General features: G+C 32.7%; 1 protein-coding gene across 4 annotated transcripts in view; it reads right to left on the bottom strand.

The window, feature by feature from the left end:
• LOC149418106 (lachesin-like) overlaps positions 1 to 10095 on the bottom strand; it is a 60931-nt gene extending 50836 nt beyond the window's left edge. For 3 of the 4 annotated variants that reach the window (XM_089639330.1, XM_089639333.1, XM_089639332.1), the window contains exons 1-2: positions 9930 to 10095; positions 5098 to 5397 (exon numbers count right to left, since the gene is read on the bottom strand). In XM_089639330.1, the coding sequence (XP_089495456.1) occupies positions 5098 to 5158 (61 nt within the window). In that variant the 5' untranslated portion in view covers positions 5159 to 5397; positions 9930 to 10095. Of the gene's footprint in view, positions 1 to 5097; positions 5398 to 9913 lie in introns of all 4 variants that reach the window. The other variant, XM_089639331.1, reaches the window with a different exon arrangement.
• Positions 10096 to 15615: the final 5520 nt, after the last annotated feature.

The following is a 15615-nucleotide window of genomic DNA, read 5'->3' as shown; positions in this document are numbered from 1 at the left end:
TGATGTCAACTGTTTACTTACCGTGAAAGAGTTTTCTGGTCAACATATCGATGGTTTTATAGTACCTACCTGGTAAATATTTTTGAGAAATTAGTAAGATAAGTTTTGATTGCAATCATGTTAAGTTTTAATTTTCTAATTTTTTACAACATGTAAGTATCATTTCTTAGGTATCAAAAATACTTAAGAGAAAGCTACAAGCCAAAAATGTGTATTTTCATGGTAAACCTTATATTGTAGGTAATAGGCATTAGAATCGCTTGACAAACGGAGACTAGAAAAGTTCGATTTCAAGCACAAAACTGGTTTTTATTTATTTTGTAAATAATTTTATAAGAAAGCAAAAAAGTTAATCAAGTGAAACTGTCACAGATAATCTTAGCTATAAAGCTGTATTTTTTAAAAGTCGTTTCCTTTACGCATTCATACATTTCTATTGAAAAAAATAGTAGTTTACATTTATATTTTATTTTTATTTATATTCTACTCAAGCGAAACGATAGGAAAACCTTCAATTTATCTATTTTTTTGGTATTCATAATGTACACCAATTCGTTATAAAGATTAATCAAAATAGTGATTTAGCATTAAGGGTAAACGCATCGTATATAATAATCTACACTTTCGTAGACAGCATTAATTTAATAATTTGATTAGAATACACTTTTTGCAAGTCATGCTTAAGAATATTCGGACGGATTATTTGTTCGCGCCCGTACTAACGCAAAATGAATATGAATAAACATTTTTGTTAATTTTTTTCATAAAAATCTCAATTCTTTCAAAAAAGACACACAAATACAATATTGTATCAGTGATTCAATCTAATATTGTATTTGTATGCTTCTCTTGAAAGAATTGAGTTTTTATTCGGAAAAAAACTATTTATCATATTCACATTGCGTATATACAGGCGCAAACAAATAATTCGTCTTTATATTTTTTGAAACATAACTTGTAAGAAGTGTATTTAAATACAATAATTAAATTACAATAATCATATTAGTACAGAACAAATTTTAAATAAACTACTATAATTTAAAAACAATAATAATTACAATAATTAAATTAGTACAGAACCAACCTTAAATAAACGCCCGGGTTGCCGGCACTGAAACTGAAACTGAAAAAATCAACTCCATCTATGTACACGTACATTATAACGCACGTTACGTTTACTCTTAAACTGTTTTTTCTCCACAATACAAAATATTATGACGAATTGGCCTTAGAAAATATTACTTGAAAAAAAGTTTCCTAGTTTTTTCAAGGATTACGTGATCCTGGAAAGTTTTGAAGATTCCAAATGTAATTACTGAGTCCCTGATTATGAGTGACATGAACCAGCCAAAAACAAAGTAAACCCTTTATTACAAGGCTCGTATCGAATAATGAAACATTTTTAACATGTATAAAGATTATTTGTTAAAAATTATAACTATTCAACTTGAAGACACTCCCGATATAAATAATAAATAAACACAACATGTAGAACATTATTAATTCACCGTCCTTTAAACGTAGTAAAATGTTATTATTAAATTCCAACATTTTAATTTCTATTCTTAAGAAACTCAGTAGATACGACACGTTGTTGAAGACAATGCATTCTATGGCAGCAATCACGCACACGTATGCATTTCTGAAATTCGATCGTATTACAGCATTTAACAAACACAATAAATGTCGGTCTAATCCAATCGGGAGTTGGCTTAGTTGGTAGTGTTATGGACTCCAGCTCCTGGGTAGGAAGGTTCAGTCATCAGTCAAACAAAAAATGAATATATATTTTTTTAAGGTTCAAAGACATCAAAGTAAAAATAGTTTGTTTTTTTCGTGTTGATTTTTTCTCAATAATTACTGTTATCTTGATTCCAATGGAATTTCGATTAAAAACGTGAATTCATTATATTAGTTTATGCACGTAGCTGGATGTGCACGATGGTATATAGTATTTGCATTATTCGTGTTTTTCCAAAAAAAAAAAAATTACATTCGATAACGACCTTTCATGTTAATTGTAAATACGCACACAGTGACATACATTCATATAAATACAATAACAGAAATCACAGGTGGAATGCCATATTTATAAATACAGGATGTTAAGAAACATACATTACTTTAACAAGTGATTTCTGAGGTTATTTATAGTTGAAAAATTAGACTACATCTTGGTCTCAGGTGATTTTTTGTTTTTTCAGTATAGAAACGCACAAAAATCGATTTTTTTTACTAAAAATAAAAGTCATCAGGGCCCGATATGTCAGAGCATTTTTACTCAAAAAATTCAGGAATCATTGGTTAGTCAGTCCGGTACATCTCTTGTCACATAAATATCATAATATTTATATAACGGCCAAATATCTAATAGTTAAAATCTGGAACAATTCAATCCATTTGTGCCAGAATCTGCTGAGTCGCACAAATGTACCGAAATTCTTTGGTGGGAAAAGTGATCCGCTAACAGAATACGGTGGACATAAAATTCATCGTATTCTTCGAAACCTACAAGGATTTCAAAAAGTTACTAAACACTTCCCCATATAAACGGTACTTAAGTTATTTACAATTTAATTATTATTTTCTTTACTTATTTATTACTAGCTGACGTGTACCCGGCGTTGCTGGGGGTTATCTTTAGGAGATACACTTGTGGCGTCGAGAATAATCCATTGAATAATTAATAATAAACCGCTCGACCTACTTAGTACCTACTCCCGAATTATGTACCTGCAATTCAAATCGCAACGTAAACAAAGTAACCTACGTACTACAAGACCTACTTGTCTACCAGGTGACAATACGTCACGGGCCGTCTTACACAGTACGAGAACTCGCCAGAAGGAACGAGTCTGCCGCCTATGCATAATTGCCACGCTATCGAAGGTTCCTGAAACATACAGTCTGTGCGAGTGCCTAGGATTTAGTTGCCATCCATCTACCTACTGCTACCGTCGGCCGTGTAGTATAAATATGCCCGACGCAGCGAGTCAGTCAGTCATTCATCAACCTGCCGCCAACGATGTACCAATCTCACGAGTGACGGTGCGCCCCGCGCCCCCCGCGAAGGACAACATATACCCGGCTTCGCCCGTACCACCATGGACTCTATCGGGACATCATCTTAGCGCCTTGTCCAGATCGCCGTTCCTGGCAAGCGCTGCTCGGATTACAAGCGCCCTGGTTCCAGTGTCTCTGACCAGCGCTTCTTCCACGCAACCATGACCACCACGAGGACACGCAGCATCCTTACTGGTCACGCCGTTCCCGTTCAACCGCCTACAAGGTCCGTCGCACCTTCGGCCGTCTCGTCAGCACTGGAGTGCCTGAAGACCTACGTTCTTCGCCAGTGCCTGACCTTCATCGAGTCCCGGTCACCAGCGCCTGGCGTCGACTCACTGACCCGCGCTCGACCACCACATCATCGCAGCGTCCGGAGTATTTCAACTTTTGTCCTACATCATATCCTCGTCACGGCAACTGACTCACCAATAAACACATTTGACCTTCACAACTTTCTTTCATTTCGTGCCTTCACCATTGATCCCCAAACACTTATACCATCCCAATTTTTTTGTAGGCCTTTTTAAGACATACCTACAATTCCGTACTACATTATTTTAAGGTTACGCCAGCATTCACAATGTAGTACCCGAAACCATATTTTTACGCGTTGATTATAAAACATCGACTTTCTATAAATATAGTATACATTTATTATATTGTGAACCATCCGGATTAAATTTTCTAAACTATTTTGAAAATAATATCAAAATCCGTTGCGTAGTTTAGAAGAAATTTAGAGATTGTTACTTGTCGCTTACTTCATAAATCATTGTGGAAAAACATATTCGATATTATCCATATTTATTTTCTATTCATTTATTTATTATCATTATATACTTAAATAGTTGATGTGTACCCAGCGTTGCCCGGGGTTGATTTGGAGTAAAGTTTTGAGGTTGTGAATTCTAGCATAAATATCGACTTTTCTTTATATAAATATATTATGCACGTATCAAATTTATATAAACCTTCGGTAAAAAATCTCTAAATGATAGTAAAAACACTATCAAAATCAGTTGCGTAGTTTACTTATAATTATTATTTACTTAATAATTATCTTGTTATTATTATACTACTTACTAATTAATTTACCTGTAATAATCTACGTAATTTATGAACGTATTATTATTTACTTATTATTATTACGTCCTTAATTCGCTTTTAGTTATTTACTTACTATTATTCGCTTATTAACATTTAATTTTTATTTCTCACCTGTTAGTATTTACCTCATTTTATTTTTATTTATTTATTGGTGATTAATTTTTGTTTTTCGTACTACGTACACTTGATGATTGTGTCTGATAAGCCATCACCAATACAACAAGTAAAATGTTATTGTTGCAAACTTTAAACGTATTGCTCAACCGCTATTGCGAACACTAGTATACATTTAAATGTAACATGCACGGTACTAAAAAATTATTACTATAGATAAAAAAAATAGAAAGGTTAATGCATAACTATTTTTTAATTCAAGTTCACATTCATTAGGACTGAATAAAATGAAACTAGAAAACTCATGAAATTGCATGAATCATGGACATCATGAGAATAATATTGAGATATCATAATATAACTGATGGAAATATGTAATTTTTCATTCATTATGTTATTCAGATGTAATTTGTAGCTAGGTCTCTACAAATTTCTTCATTTATTTCTACTGTCTTTTAGTTCGGATTATATGCTTTGTATTCTGATATTATTAAATATGTGTCAGTAAAAAAATGTAATAAAAGATGTAGAACAAAAAATAAGTTCTAATAATTTTGCAGTTTTGTATTTATAATATTATATGAAGTTCATGTGTATTTTTTTTAAAATTATTTACTATAATTGTAAAGCTGCACACCTAGACACAGATGAGAGCGATATGAACTGCTTATGATTTTGTTGTAATAAACTATTGTTTGAATAAATAAATAAGTAAAAAGTATTAGATAAGGATACTGTAATTTTGTATTTATTACGTACATGTATAAATAAAATATAAGAAAGCTTGAATAGTATTGAATGTTTTCTTACCGTCCGCGGTAACCAGGAAGATGATCGCCGACAAGAAAAACGCACAGCGTGAGACCCCCATGTCGTCCACAGTCAGGGGTCTCAACAGTCAGTCCGGTCTCACGAGCACTTGTGATGGGTATGGGTCTCACTGGTCTTACCGTAAAGCCTCTCCGCCGTAAGAGGTCTTCTCCCTTCAGTCTCTCAGCCACTCAGGCACTCATGCCGGACCGCGGAATGTTTGGTTTGGTCCATCACTTCACGTTTGAGTGCACTTTGGATTCTTCTCGATTCGGTTTCAGTCGCATTCTGGTTTGTAGACTGATAAATAAATTTGTGAGAATATATGACATGTACGCTTTTATTTAATTTTTATATGTATACTTTCATGTGATACCTCACAAGATCGCCCGTGTCCGTACAGTTTTATGACAGGGGAACTATGTTACCACCCGGCTGTGCAGCGTTGTGAGGCGTGTTAAAGTAAGGGTGGTAGGAATCATGCGGGTCTTGAAGAAGCCCGGATTATATGAATGAGGAAAAAACAAGTCGACAAAGTGACCCGTTCTCATGAAGCCAACATTACCTGTGAACTGGTGTTCAGCAAGCTGTTTTGGAAATCGTGATTAGATTATTTAATTTTATATAATATATATCGAATAAAAATAAGTCGAGATACAAAGATTTCGTTAACGCCTCAATTACTTAAAATAGATTTATTTAGTGGTTAATATAACATATTAAGAGGTTAAAAATAAGTTTACCCAATTGCGGCAAGAAGCCACAATGCAACTGTTTTAAAAATGCAAAAATATTTTCTTAAGTAAAAAAAACAACAAAATTTAAATGTACCAACTAATTATTAACTATTCTGTCTTGGGACTCTTTCCTTGCTTCATACACATTCGTACGTCGTCTCATACGTATCCTTCTGTTATTCTGACTCTTGATATGACCCAACCCAAGTATTTAATTCACTTGATCGTGCTGTGTCTTACTAGTGTAATATATTCACTTTATACTTCTTTCTTCGTTCTTTCGTACCTTTCTTAATTTTACTCATTACGTTTACATCAGCTTTGCATTCTTTGCGAGTCTAAATATTTCTCACACGATCAAACACACAAACGTCTCAGGGATCTCATTTCTACAGCATTCCTTCTACCTTCATCCTTCCTCTGCCAGTTCCGTGCCTCACCGCCATGCATCAAGGTAGGTACCAGCACTCCATTGTGGAGTGGAGTGAAGCTAACTTCGCTTCTTTGGATAATTTTTTGTTAGCGCCAACCGCGTTCTGTCCTCCGTTAATGGAGTTTTCTGCATTTACCATTTATTTTCATATCTCTATCTGCGTTTTCATCTCTAGAATATACGGAGTCATCCATCTGCTACAAACAATCATCATTGATAAAACTATACCGCACTCTACTTTCATATTTTCTCTTTCACCATTACTTTAGACTTACTTACATTCATCATTAACTCATTCTTCATACTACTACATACATTGTTCATCCTAGACAAGAGAAACTGTAGATATTACATACTGTTAAAATAAATTACCGCATCACCAACATAACACGAAATATATGTTTTTAGAAATATCGCATTGATGTTTTAACTTGATTGTTATATTTAATTTATAATAATTTGACAAATTATTTGGAAAATTAAAAAAAAATGAAAACAAAGATTAGCTGAAAAAAAAATTGCAATAGCTCCAAAGACGGTAGCCAGTTTATTTACGATTTAAAAAAAAAAAACAAATAACATAGTTACCTACGTCCTAATACGTAAAAATATGGAATAAATAAAGTAGGATAATTTGTTTTATTTTTAACCCCTCAGACCTTTGGTATATTGACCAATATATTTCGCTGTCAGATAGTCGGAGATCTGCTCTGGAATAAAATCCAAACAAATATAATATTTTTGAAGTTAACTGAAAACTAAAAACTGTTTTTGAAAGGTGATAAAATACGAATTCAAATTTTATTTACTAACTAACTAACTAACCATCACGCCGTTTCCCCGCAGGGGTAGGCAGAGAGGACGGACCGCCAAACAACTAGGCCTTAGCACACACTTCTTGCCTCATTCACATTCATACATGGTCTCATAAATACTCTTCTATTATTCTGACACTTGACATGGCCCGACTCGAGTATCGGATTCACTTGATCGTGCCATGTCTTCCCCGACTTCTGCTACCATTCGCATTTGCGTCATATATCCTCCTTACACTCCTATCTTTGCTCATTTGCTCTACAAGCCCTTACCATCTAAGCGTCCCTTTCTTGATCTTACTCATTACGCTTACATCAGCCTTGCACTCTTTGAGGATCTCCACATTCTTAAACACGGAATTAAAATTACTGATCACAAAAAAATAAATATAATCATTACCGTCACGACTCTTTCTTGTCATTTTACATTTAAAAAAGTCCACAAAGTTTCATAAATTTTCGTCAAATCGCGCTCAGAACCTTTGGTTTCGTATAAGTGCACATTTCAGTAATTTTTGTGGTAAACTTCTAGATTTGAACATAAAACGTGGTGTTTTCTCTATGTGAAATCGTTTAAAATCATTTATCTCACCATGACAGTAAGAGTAACGATTTCTATTAGACCATGTGAGTTTTTCCCAAAAGCGAACAAATTGACTTTTATTTATTTATTTATTTATTTTTACATTTATTACATACAAGATATACAAATATAAAAGGAAGCTTTGACTGTCCAACTAGGAAGTTTCCCGTTTTAGGACAGTCAAATTGGCAGGTTGCGTGTACATAATTCCAGGTAGGTACATGTAAAATATAAAAATAAAATTAAAATATAACATATAAATGTAAGAAAGAAAAATAGAAAGAAAATATTTTTTTAGGAAAATACAATTTAGCAGTAATAAACAATTAAATCCTCAACGGATAATAGCTGTTTAATCCCAACGGATAATAGCTGTTTAATCCCAAAATCGAACAAATTAGCCCGAGGGGTTAAATTGAAAAAAGAGATCAATAAAAGAGAAGTATTTAATGAGACCACAGAAGCACAATAAAGTAAGTGTTGGTGCCGGTAAGACTGAAGATCTGGGTTCGACTCCCAGTTGCGACTGTTATTTTTTTTTCAGTTCCTTATTCAACATTTCGTTGTGAGTTGTTCATATTATTTTCAAAGATTAAAACACAGAACTTTGCGCAAAAACAAAAATTATTAATAAAATTGTTAAATAAGTTTTTTTTTTTCTTAATTAAAAATATTGAGAGAAGCTTTGACCAGAGAACAGCTGATTATAATTATCCCTATTTGATTTCCCGACTTGTGTTAAATGTTAAAAACATGTTATAGTTTTTTTACAAATCTTCATAGCAAAACTGGCTAATATTTTATCTTGTTTCTAGATAAAAATAGGCTTGAAATTTGAAAAAAAATCATCTGCGTTTACATGTGTAGTAAAAATTCAGAAAAAACCATTATGGCTAACTTTAAAGAAAACCTTTATCTCAAGGCTGATTAATTCTTATACCGCGAAAATGGTTAAAAATTTTTTGAAGAAATACTTTAAAGAAAACTCAAACAACAGATTTTTTGCAAATCTTTGTAAAGGCGTAGCTTATAAATTTTTCCTAACCAATTGTGAATATTTGTTTTAACTCTTTGTAGATGTGTCAGAAATAAATATGACGTAAAATGTGCCCCTTTAAAATAAATAATTTCTGATTAATTACAATAAATATGAAATTTCTTCAAATATCATTGCAATTGATTTATGTATTTCAAATAATCCCAGAATTTCGACAATTCTTGCTTTGTATGGCGTGTTTTCACACATTTACTTAGAAAAACAAGACCACTTAATGAGAATGAAGATATTATTATTTTATCATTACAGCGAGGAGTTGATTTTCCAACTTCATCTATTCATACCGAGACCACTAATAAAAATATAAATATATAAAAAAAGTTTTATTCAAACGCTTATCAAGAAAATAAGATTACTACGAATATTTCCTGATATTTTACATATTTATTATTAAGTATTTTCGTAAATAGAATTACTTTGGGTAGAACACCTTTTCTGCAATTTACATATCATGGGAGTCGAACCCGTAATCTCCCGACTCAAATTCAAATGCGTAGATGCGTATGCCGTTACTTTATGTATTCCAATATACATATTGCAAAATAGCCAAAACTTTGGCACTCAATGAGGAATGAATTCATCACTGTATAAGATTGCAAGCACGTTTGCTTTCGAGCTATGAAAAATACTAATATATATTGGGAGATCTTTTTAAAAATACAACACAATCAGTAATGTTCATTTTATAATTTTTGCTAAGACGGGTTGTTTTGTGAAAGGTTTTTTCAGTTCTATCAAGCAACTAGCCAATAATGATATAATAACAGAACTTGAATAGGACTTTCACAGAACCCGAAAATGAAAGTTGATTTTTGGTGAATATTTCAAATTCTGCGAAACAACCCATCCTAAGTGTTTTAATAAAATACTGATTATTGTTTCAAAGCAATTAATATCAGACAAAGGAAATTAAAATAAAATGCTTTTAAATGTGAATTTACTGAAATAATGCAGTATAAGAATAAAAAGCCTTCGTCTCTTGATTTTATATTTTGATCTCAGAGACACCTGTGTTCTGTGAATTGAATATATTATTAAGTTTTATAATATAAAAATAACTAGAAGGTACTTACGTGACTAGAAGTGAAAACAAAAGTCCTTGCAATGATAAACAGTATGTATAAAATATTAAACAGATTCAACGAAAAACCTAAATAGATTAAATAGCCGACGAAAGAAAATTCCTAGTACCTGAAACTAACTTCACCTGAAAATTCTTGTGAATTATTCAAATTTCCGAACCACTGTACCTCAATAACAGATGCAATATCAATATTCAGTTAGTTCATGCTGTATAACGTGCTATAAAGTACGTTGTAAGTTCAACGTAACTCGCGTGAGGAGCTTCCGTACCACGTGACTTCTCGCGAGGAAAGCTCGCAGGCTACTGATTGCACTGGTGGAATAGCGTGATGAAATTACCACTGTACTGGGAAGGCTGTGGCGCAGGCGCGTGAAAGCCTTCCTTATTCACGGGACGTAACAATCTAAGTAACACGTATGGAGAGTTTCGTGGCGTTTCAGATACACTTTTAAAAGTTTATTACGTACTACTGATAAGGGAGAACACAGAAAATTTTGCCAAATGATTTCGAAGAATATCAAGAAATTTGAACGGTTGACTCGATTAAAATTTTGAGTAAAAATTATCTTTATGAAATGTTACAAGTCATTTAAACGTACGAAATTATTTATGGTAATTGATTTTTTGAAAAACTAAATGGAACTTATCAAAATGTAGCTTTGTGGGTACACATAATTATAATAGAATAACTAAGTTTGAATACCGCTTTATTTGAGCGTAATATATAAACCAACCGGCTTCGATTCGATCTGTAACTTTATCAACGTTTTATAAAACATACTAAATCAATTATGGAGTTACAGTGTGAAGGTAACATAGATGTGGAAGAGAGACAATCAGATTAATAGAATAAGAGAAACCATCTTTTAGATTCGTAATATATTGTGCAAAAACGTTGCATTTGGCCAAAAGCTATATTTTCTTCAACGTAAAGATAATTCATTTAAAATTTCTAAAGTTAGTTAATTTTTTCAGAATAGTTATTTTTCATTTTATTTTCTCAGCTTCACTCAATTGTCAGATGGATCATTGCCCCAAGGGAATGAGCTCGAAGTACAATTCAAATGTAATCCATGTTGATCCAAAAATATTTTAATTTTGGCAGAAAGAACTATTATATTTATTTTTTGGAATAACTTAGTGAGTAAAACGTCTAAGATATGTTTATCTAAAAACGCTGTCTAGATTGCATTTAGTTCGGGTTGAATCTTGCGATAATACATAAAGATTGTTGTCAATAAAAATGTTCGCTGAGAAAAATGAAGACATGTTGGTAGTTCTTATTCGAAGTATGATACAGTTAAATATGACCGAAGGAGATAGGGTCCCATTAGCTCAGTGGTAGAGCGGTGCCCCGGCAAGGCAAGGGTCCTGGATTCGAGTCCTAGATGTGACCGTATCTTTTTCTGATTTTTTTGTTTCAAATTTTTCGATTTAGGAATCGCTAAAATTGTCTTCAATAATTAAGAACTATTATAGGATGAGAGGTTACATGCGTTTGCTGCTGTGATGCACCACAGAGTGGCCGGGACTAGTCAGTAGGGTGTATCGATTTTTAACTTTTTTTTTGTTTTCAAATTCCAAGTTGAAATAAAGTCGCTACTAGGTACCACAACTTACCACAATTTTTTTTGGATTTTTAAAAAAATGTTTAGGTCTCCCGCACAAGGCCTAAGGTTTTAATTTTTTTCAAAAAATATCAATTTTTTTTTTAATTTAAAAAAATAAATTCATAACTTTTTTGTTTATTCCAAGTTAAAAAACAGTAATATTAGGGCATAAAAATAAGTACGAAACGGTTTTTTTTAATAAAATATGGTATTTTGGTCTCCCGCACAAGCCCTAAAGTTTGTTAATTTTGATGAAATTTTGTAATTTTGTGTACATATATGAACCATGTTTTTTTTAAGTTTAAGCCACCGGAATTAATTGTACTTTTCTTACAGAAGGCATCAAATGAGACAATATATATATACATAATTCTTATATACATACAGTAAAAATATATACCACATATATACTATATATATATATAATATGTTTTATACCTGAAAAAAGATAGTTGGACGGTGTAAATTGTATGAGAAAGGTGTTGAAAGAAACTAATGTTATTTGCTATTACTGTTGTTTTTTACAAAAGTATAAAAGGTTATAACATGTCATAAAATGTAGTATAAAAACTAAGTACAAAATGTTGCTGATTACTTTCCATACGACATGAGTGGCAGTTTTCTTGTTCTACTGCAAATTTACTGACTTGTTTAAGTATTCGTCCTTTCATCTTGGCTTCAAAACCTTAAATCAAAATTATGTATAGTTTTTACATAGGCCTAGTGAAAATTTTATAAATGTTATTACAGTTCCCAAATGAAATTTCAATTTTATATAGAAGACAGTATGATAAAGACGTTATTTAGAAACATTATAACTACAAAATAGTCGAAAAAACTTACTTAAATTCTAATCCTTTGCAGAGGTTTTGTACTGGCTCTTGGTCTCGAACGTTGGTAGCTCTTTACGGTCTTCCAGTCTGGCACGGATAAAACCATCTCTTTCGATCAGCCCACATACTCGCTTTAAAGCTTCTGTGACTTTCTTGACAATTCGTTCGACCGCTTGAGTGTGAGAAGGAATTCTAAATTCAACCCTTCCACTTTTGTCAGTTTCCGCAATTGACTCCAACTCTTCTAGGCTAATATCAGTAACAAGAGGGGGTTCGGTTACTCAAGTGGATCGCCAGTCAATCATATCTATATAGTCTTCGGCATCAAAATTGATCTGAGGGGGTTTAAATACCCTTACCCCTTTCCTTTCGGTTGCGCGAGCTTTCTGGATTCCCTTATAAGCCAAGGCTCTGATATGTTTTCGTTCATCGAACAGCATAGCTATCAAAACATGCTCTGGGTGAGCCATGAAAGCATTTCTCTGTAACGTTGCATGGGCGACTTTTCTTAGCTCATCTTCCAAGTAATTGCGGAAAAGAATCCTTTTTAAAAAATGAATGGAAGCTTGCGGGATTTGGGGATTGCACTTAATTGAGAACCATGATGGTATGTAGACCTTCATTATGAACTCTGCAAGCTTTCTTAGCTGAGGGGTCGGATCATCGGTGGCTACATACAAACGAAGGACTCGATTTGCCAGAGTAAGCCACCTGGCGTGCGAGATGTTGCCGGGGTTTCGTTTGGCCAACTCTTCAGCAATAGAATTGTCTTCCATATTAAATTGAAATTTCATTTGGGAACTGTAATAACATTTATAAAATTTTCACTAGGCCTATGTAAATACTATACATAACTTTGATTTAAGGTTTTGAAGCCAAGATGAAAGGACGAATACTTAAACAAGTCAGTAAATTTGCAGTAGAACAAGAAAACTGCCACTCATGTCGTATGGAAAGTAATCAGCAACATTTTGTACTTAGTTTTTATACTACATTTTATGACATGTTATAACCTTTTATACTTTTGTAATAAACAACAGTAATAGCAAATAACATTAGTTTCTTTCAACACCTTTCTCATACAATTTACACCGTCCAACTATCTTTTTTCAGGTATAAAACATATTATATATATATAGTATATATGTGGTATATATTTTTACTGTATGTATATAAGAATTATGTATACATATATTGTCTCATTTTATGCCTTCTGTAAGAAAAGTACAATTAATTCCGGTGGCTTAAACTTAAAAAAATCATGGTTCATATATGTACACAAAATTACAAAATTTCATCAAAATTAACAAACTTTAGGGCTTGTGCGGGAGACCAAAATACCATATTTTATTAAAAAAAAACGTTTCGTACTTATTTTTATGCCCTAATATTACTGTTTTTTAACTTGGAATAAACAAAAAAGTTATGAATTTATTTTTTTAAATTAAAAAAAAAATTGATATTTTTTGAAAAAAATTAAAACTTTAGGACTTGTGCGGGAGACCTAAACATTTTTTTAAAAATCCAAAAAAAATTGTGGTAAGTTGTGGTACCTAGTAGCAACTTTATTTCAACTTGGAATTTGAAAACAAAAAAAAAGTTAAAAATCGATACACCCTACTAGTCAGCAATACCGAAAATCGGGAAACACTCTCGTCCAGGCTGTCGCCCAGTGGCACAGTGCACCCCTACGCCATAGATGGAGAATTCCCCTCAAACCAATGTAATACAAGTGCTAATTAATGTTATACTATATTTGTATTATTATGTATTCTTTTATACGCATTTGATGTCATGTATACTGTCTCATGTATATGTCTTCTTTCATAAAGCAGACAGAATAGTCCCAACCATTCTGTTCATCTTACATAAATATAATTACTATTATTTCTTATTTATTTTGAAAAACCAGAAAAAGATTCAGCCGCATCTGGAAATTGAACCAAATACCTAAGAGCAGTGCCCCGGCAAAATTGAGGTCCTGGATTCAATTTGTAGATGTGACCAAATCTTTTTCTGCGACTCTCATATTTTCATATGAGAGTCGCTTATATTGTCGTCAATGATTAATTATTAAAATAACTATATTGTAGACTAATTATCTGCAAACTTATTAAGATATTGTACATAAATTAGATTCCAAAATGTCAGATGGAAACTTGTTGTTCTAAGAGCATGAGATGTAAAATGTTTTTTTATGATAAGTATGTGTTTTGTTATTGTTTTATAAATAATTATCATCTACTGCCTTTCCGAATTCGATACGTATGTTATTTATTCCTACACAACCATGTTAGGTTAATCACTTTGCAAAACAAAACTAGATCGCTTCTATATATTATCACAACCTAGCCAAATAAACGTAAGCCGTGCAAGCCTCTAGCGCACAAGTACCTTAATCAAATAACCACCCACCTAACTACCCCTATAATTCTATTTAATCGTCCAAGCGTAATCCCTAATAGACTGTTGGTCCGAACTCGAGTTCACGGCGCTGGAAGTTAGAATGTTAGATGCAGCGGACTGTAGGACTTTATGTGTTTAGCACTAAGAAATCTGAGATATCTTCTTTCGGAGGTTGTTGCCTGCTTCGCGCCTACTGCCAGGATGGGTGGTAGGAGGTTCTAGGGGGGTGAGGGTGGCAATATTATCAGAGACCCAAATGTCTTTCTTTACTCAGGCGTCCCTTACACATATCCTGCTGGAGTGCAGCTCGATAAGGCCACAGCTTGAATTATTTCATCCGCTTTAAGCAGCGTGAAAGTCGCAATTATTATAAGTATTTGGAAATTCTTTACCTTAGAGGGGTGACTAAAATGATTGTTTCCTTTGCGGCTTTTGGTAGGATATTATAAACTGATTGTCCTCAAAATAAAACACGCTGCTTTGTGTGCACGTAAGTTTTGTTTTGGAAAGCCTAAAATCTCGAAAACTTCTCGTAGAATACATAATTATTAAGAAGTTTTATTTATAAGTTGTTATCATCATATTCTGTAACATAAATTTAATCTTCATCTCTCTGTTTTGAATAGAATGTTGTTTATTATTTTGGGTTTTGTTACTTAAGAATAAAATACAAAAAAAATATTTTAAATGTGGATGTATCATACAATTTTATACAAGGGGCATTGTCTTGAAATCTCCTTTATATCTGATTCTTTTTAAAAATCCAACTGTTTCAGCGATTTTTTCAGTTGTGTTGACAAATTTTAACTGCTCACCCTTTATTTATTTGTATTTAGTATTTTAATATTGTCTGCTCATTTCCACCTTGACTATGGACAATTAAGAAATTAAAGAATTTTCAAATCTTTTAAATCATTTTTGTTTCGGTTTTGGCAAAGCTTTTATGACGTGCATTTTCAG

Source organism: Hesperophylax consimilis, chromosome 14 (assembly GCF_061612785.1).
Source record: "Hesperophylax consimilis isolate HC1 chromosome 14, BYU_Hcon_1.0, whole genome shotgun sequence".
Taxonomy (NCBI): Eukaryota; Metazoa; Arthropoda; class Insecta; order Trichoptera; family Limnephilidae; genus Hesperophylax; species Hesperophylax consimilis.
The sequence above is the reverse complement of the archived record's forward strand: the minus strand, read 5'-3'. Positions and strand labels throughout refer to the sequence as shown.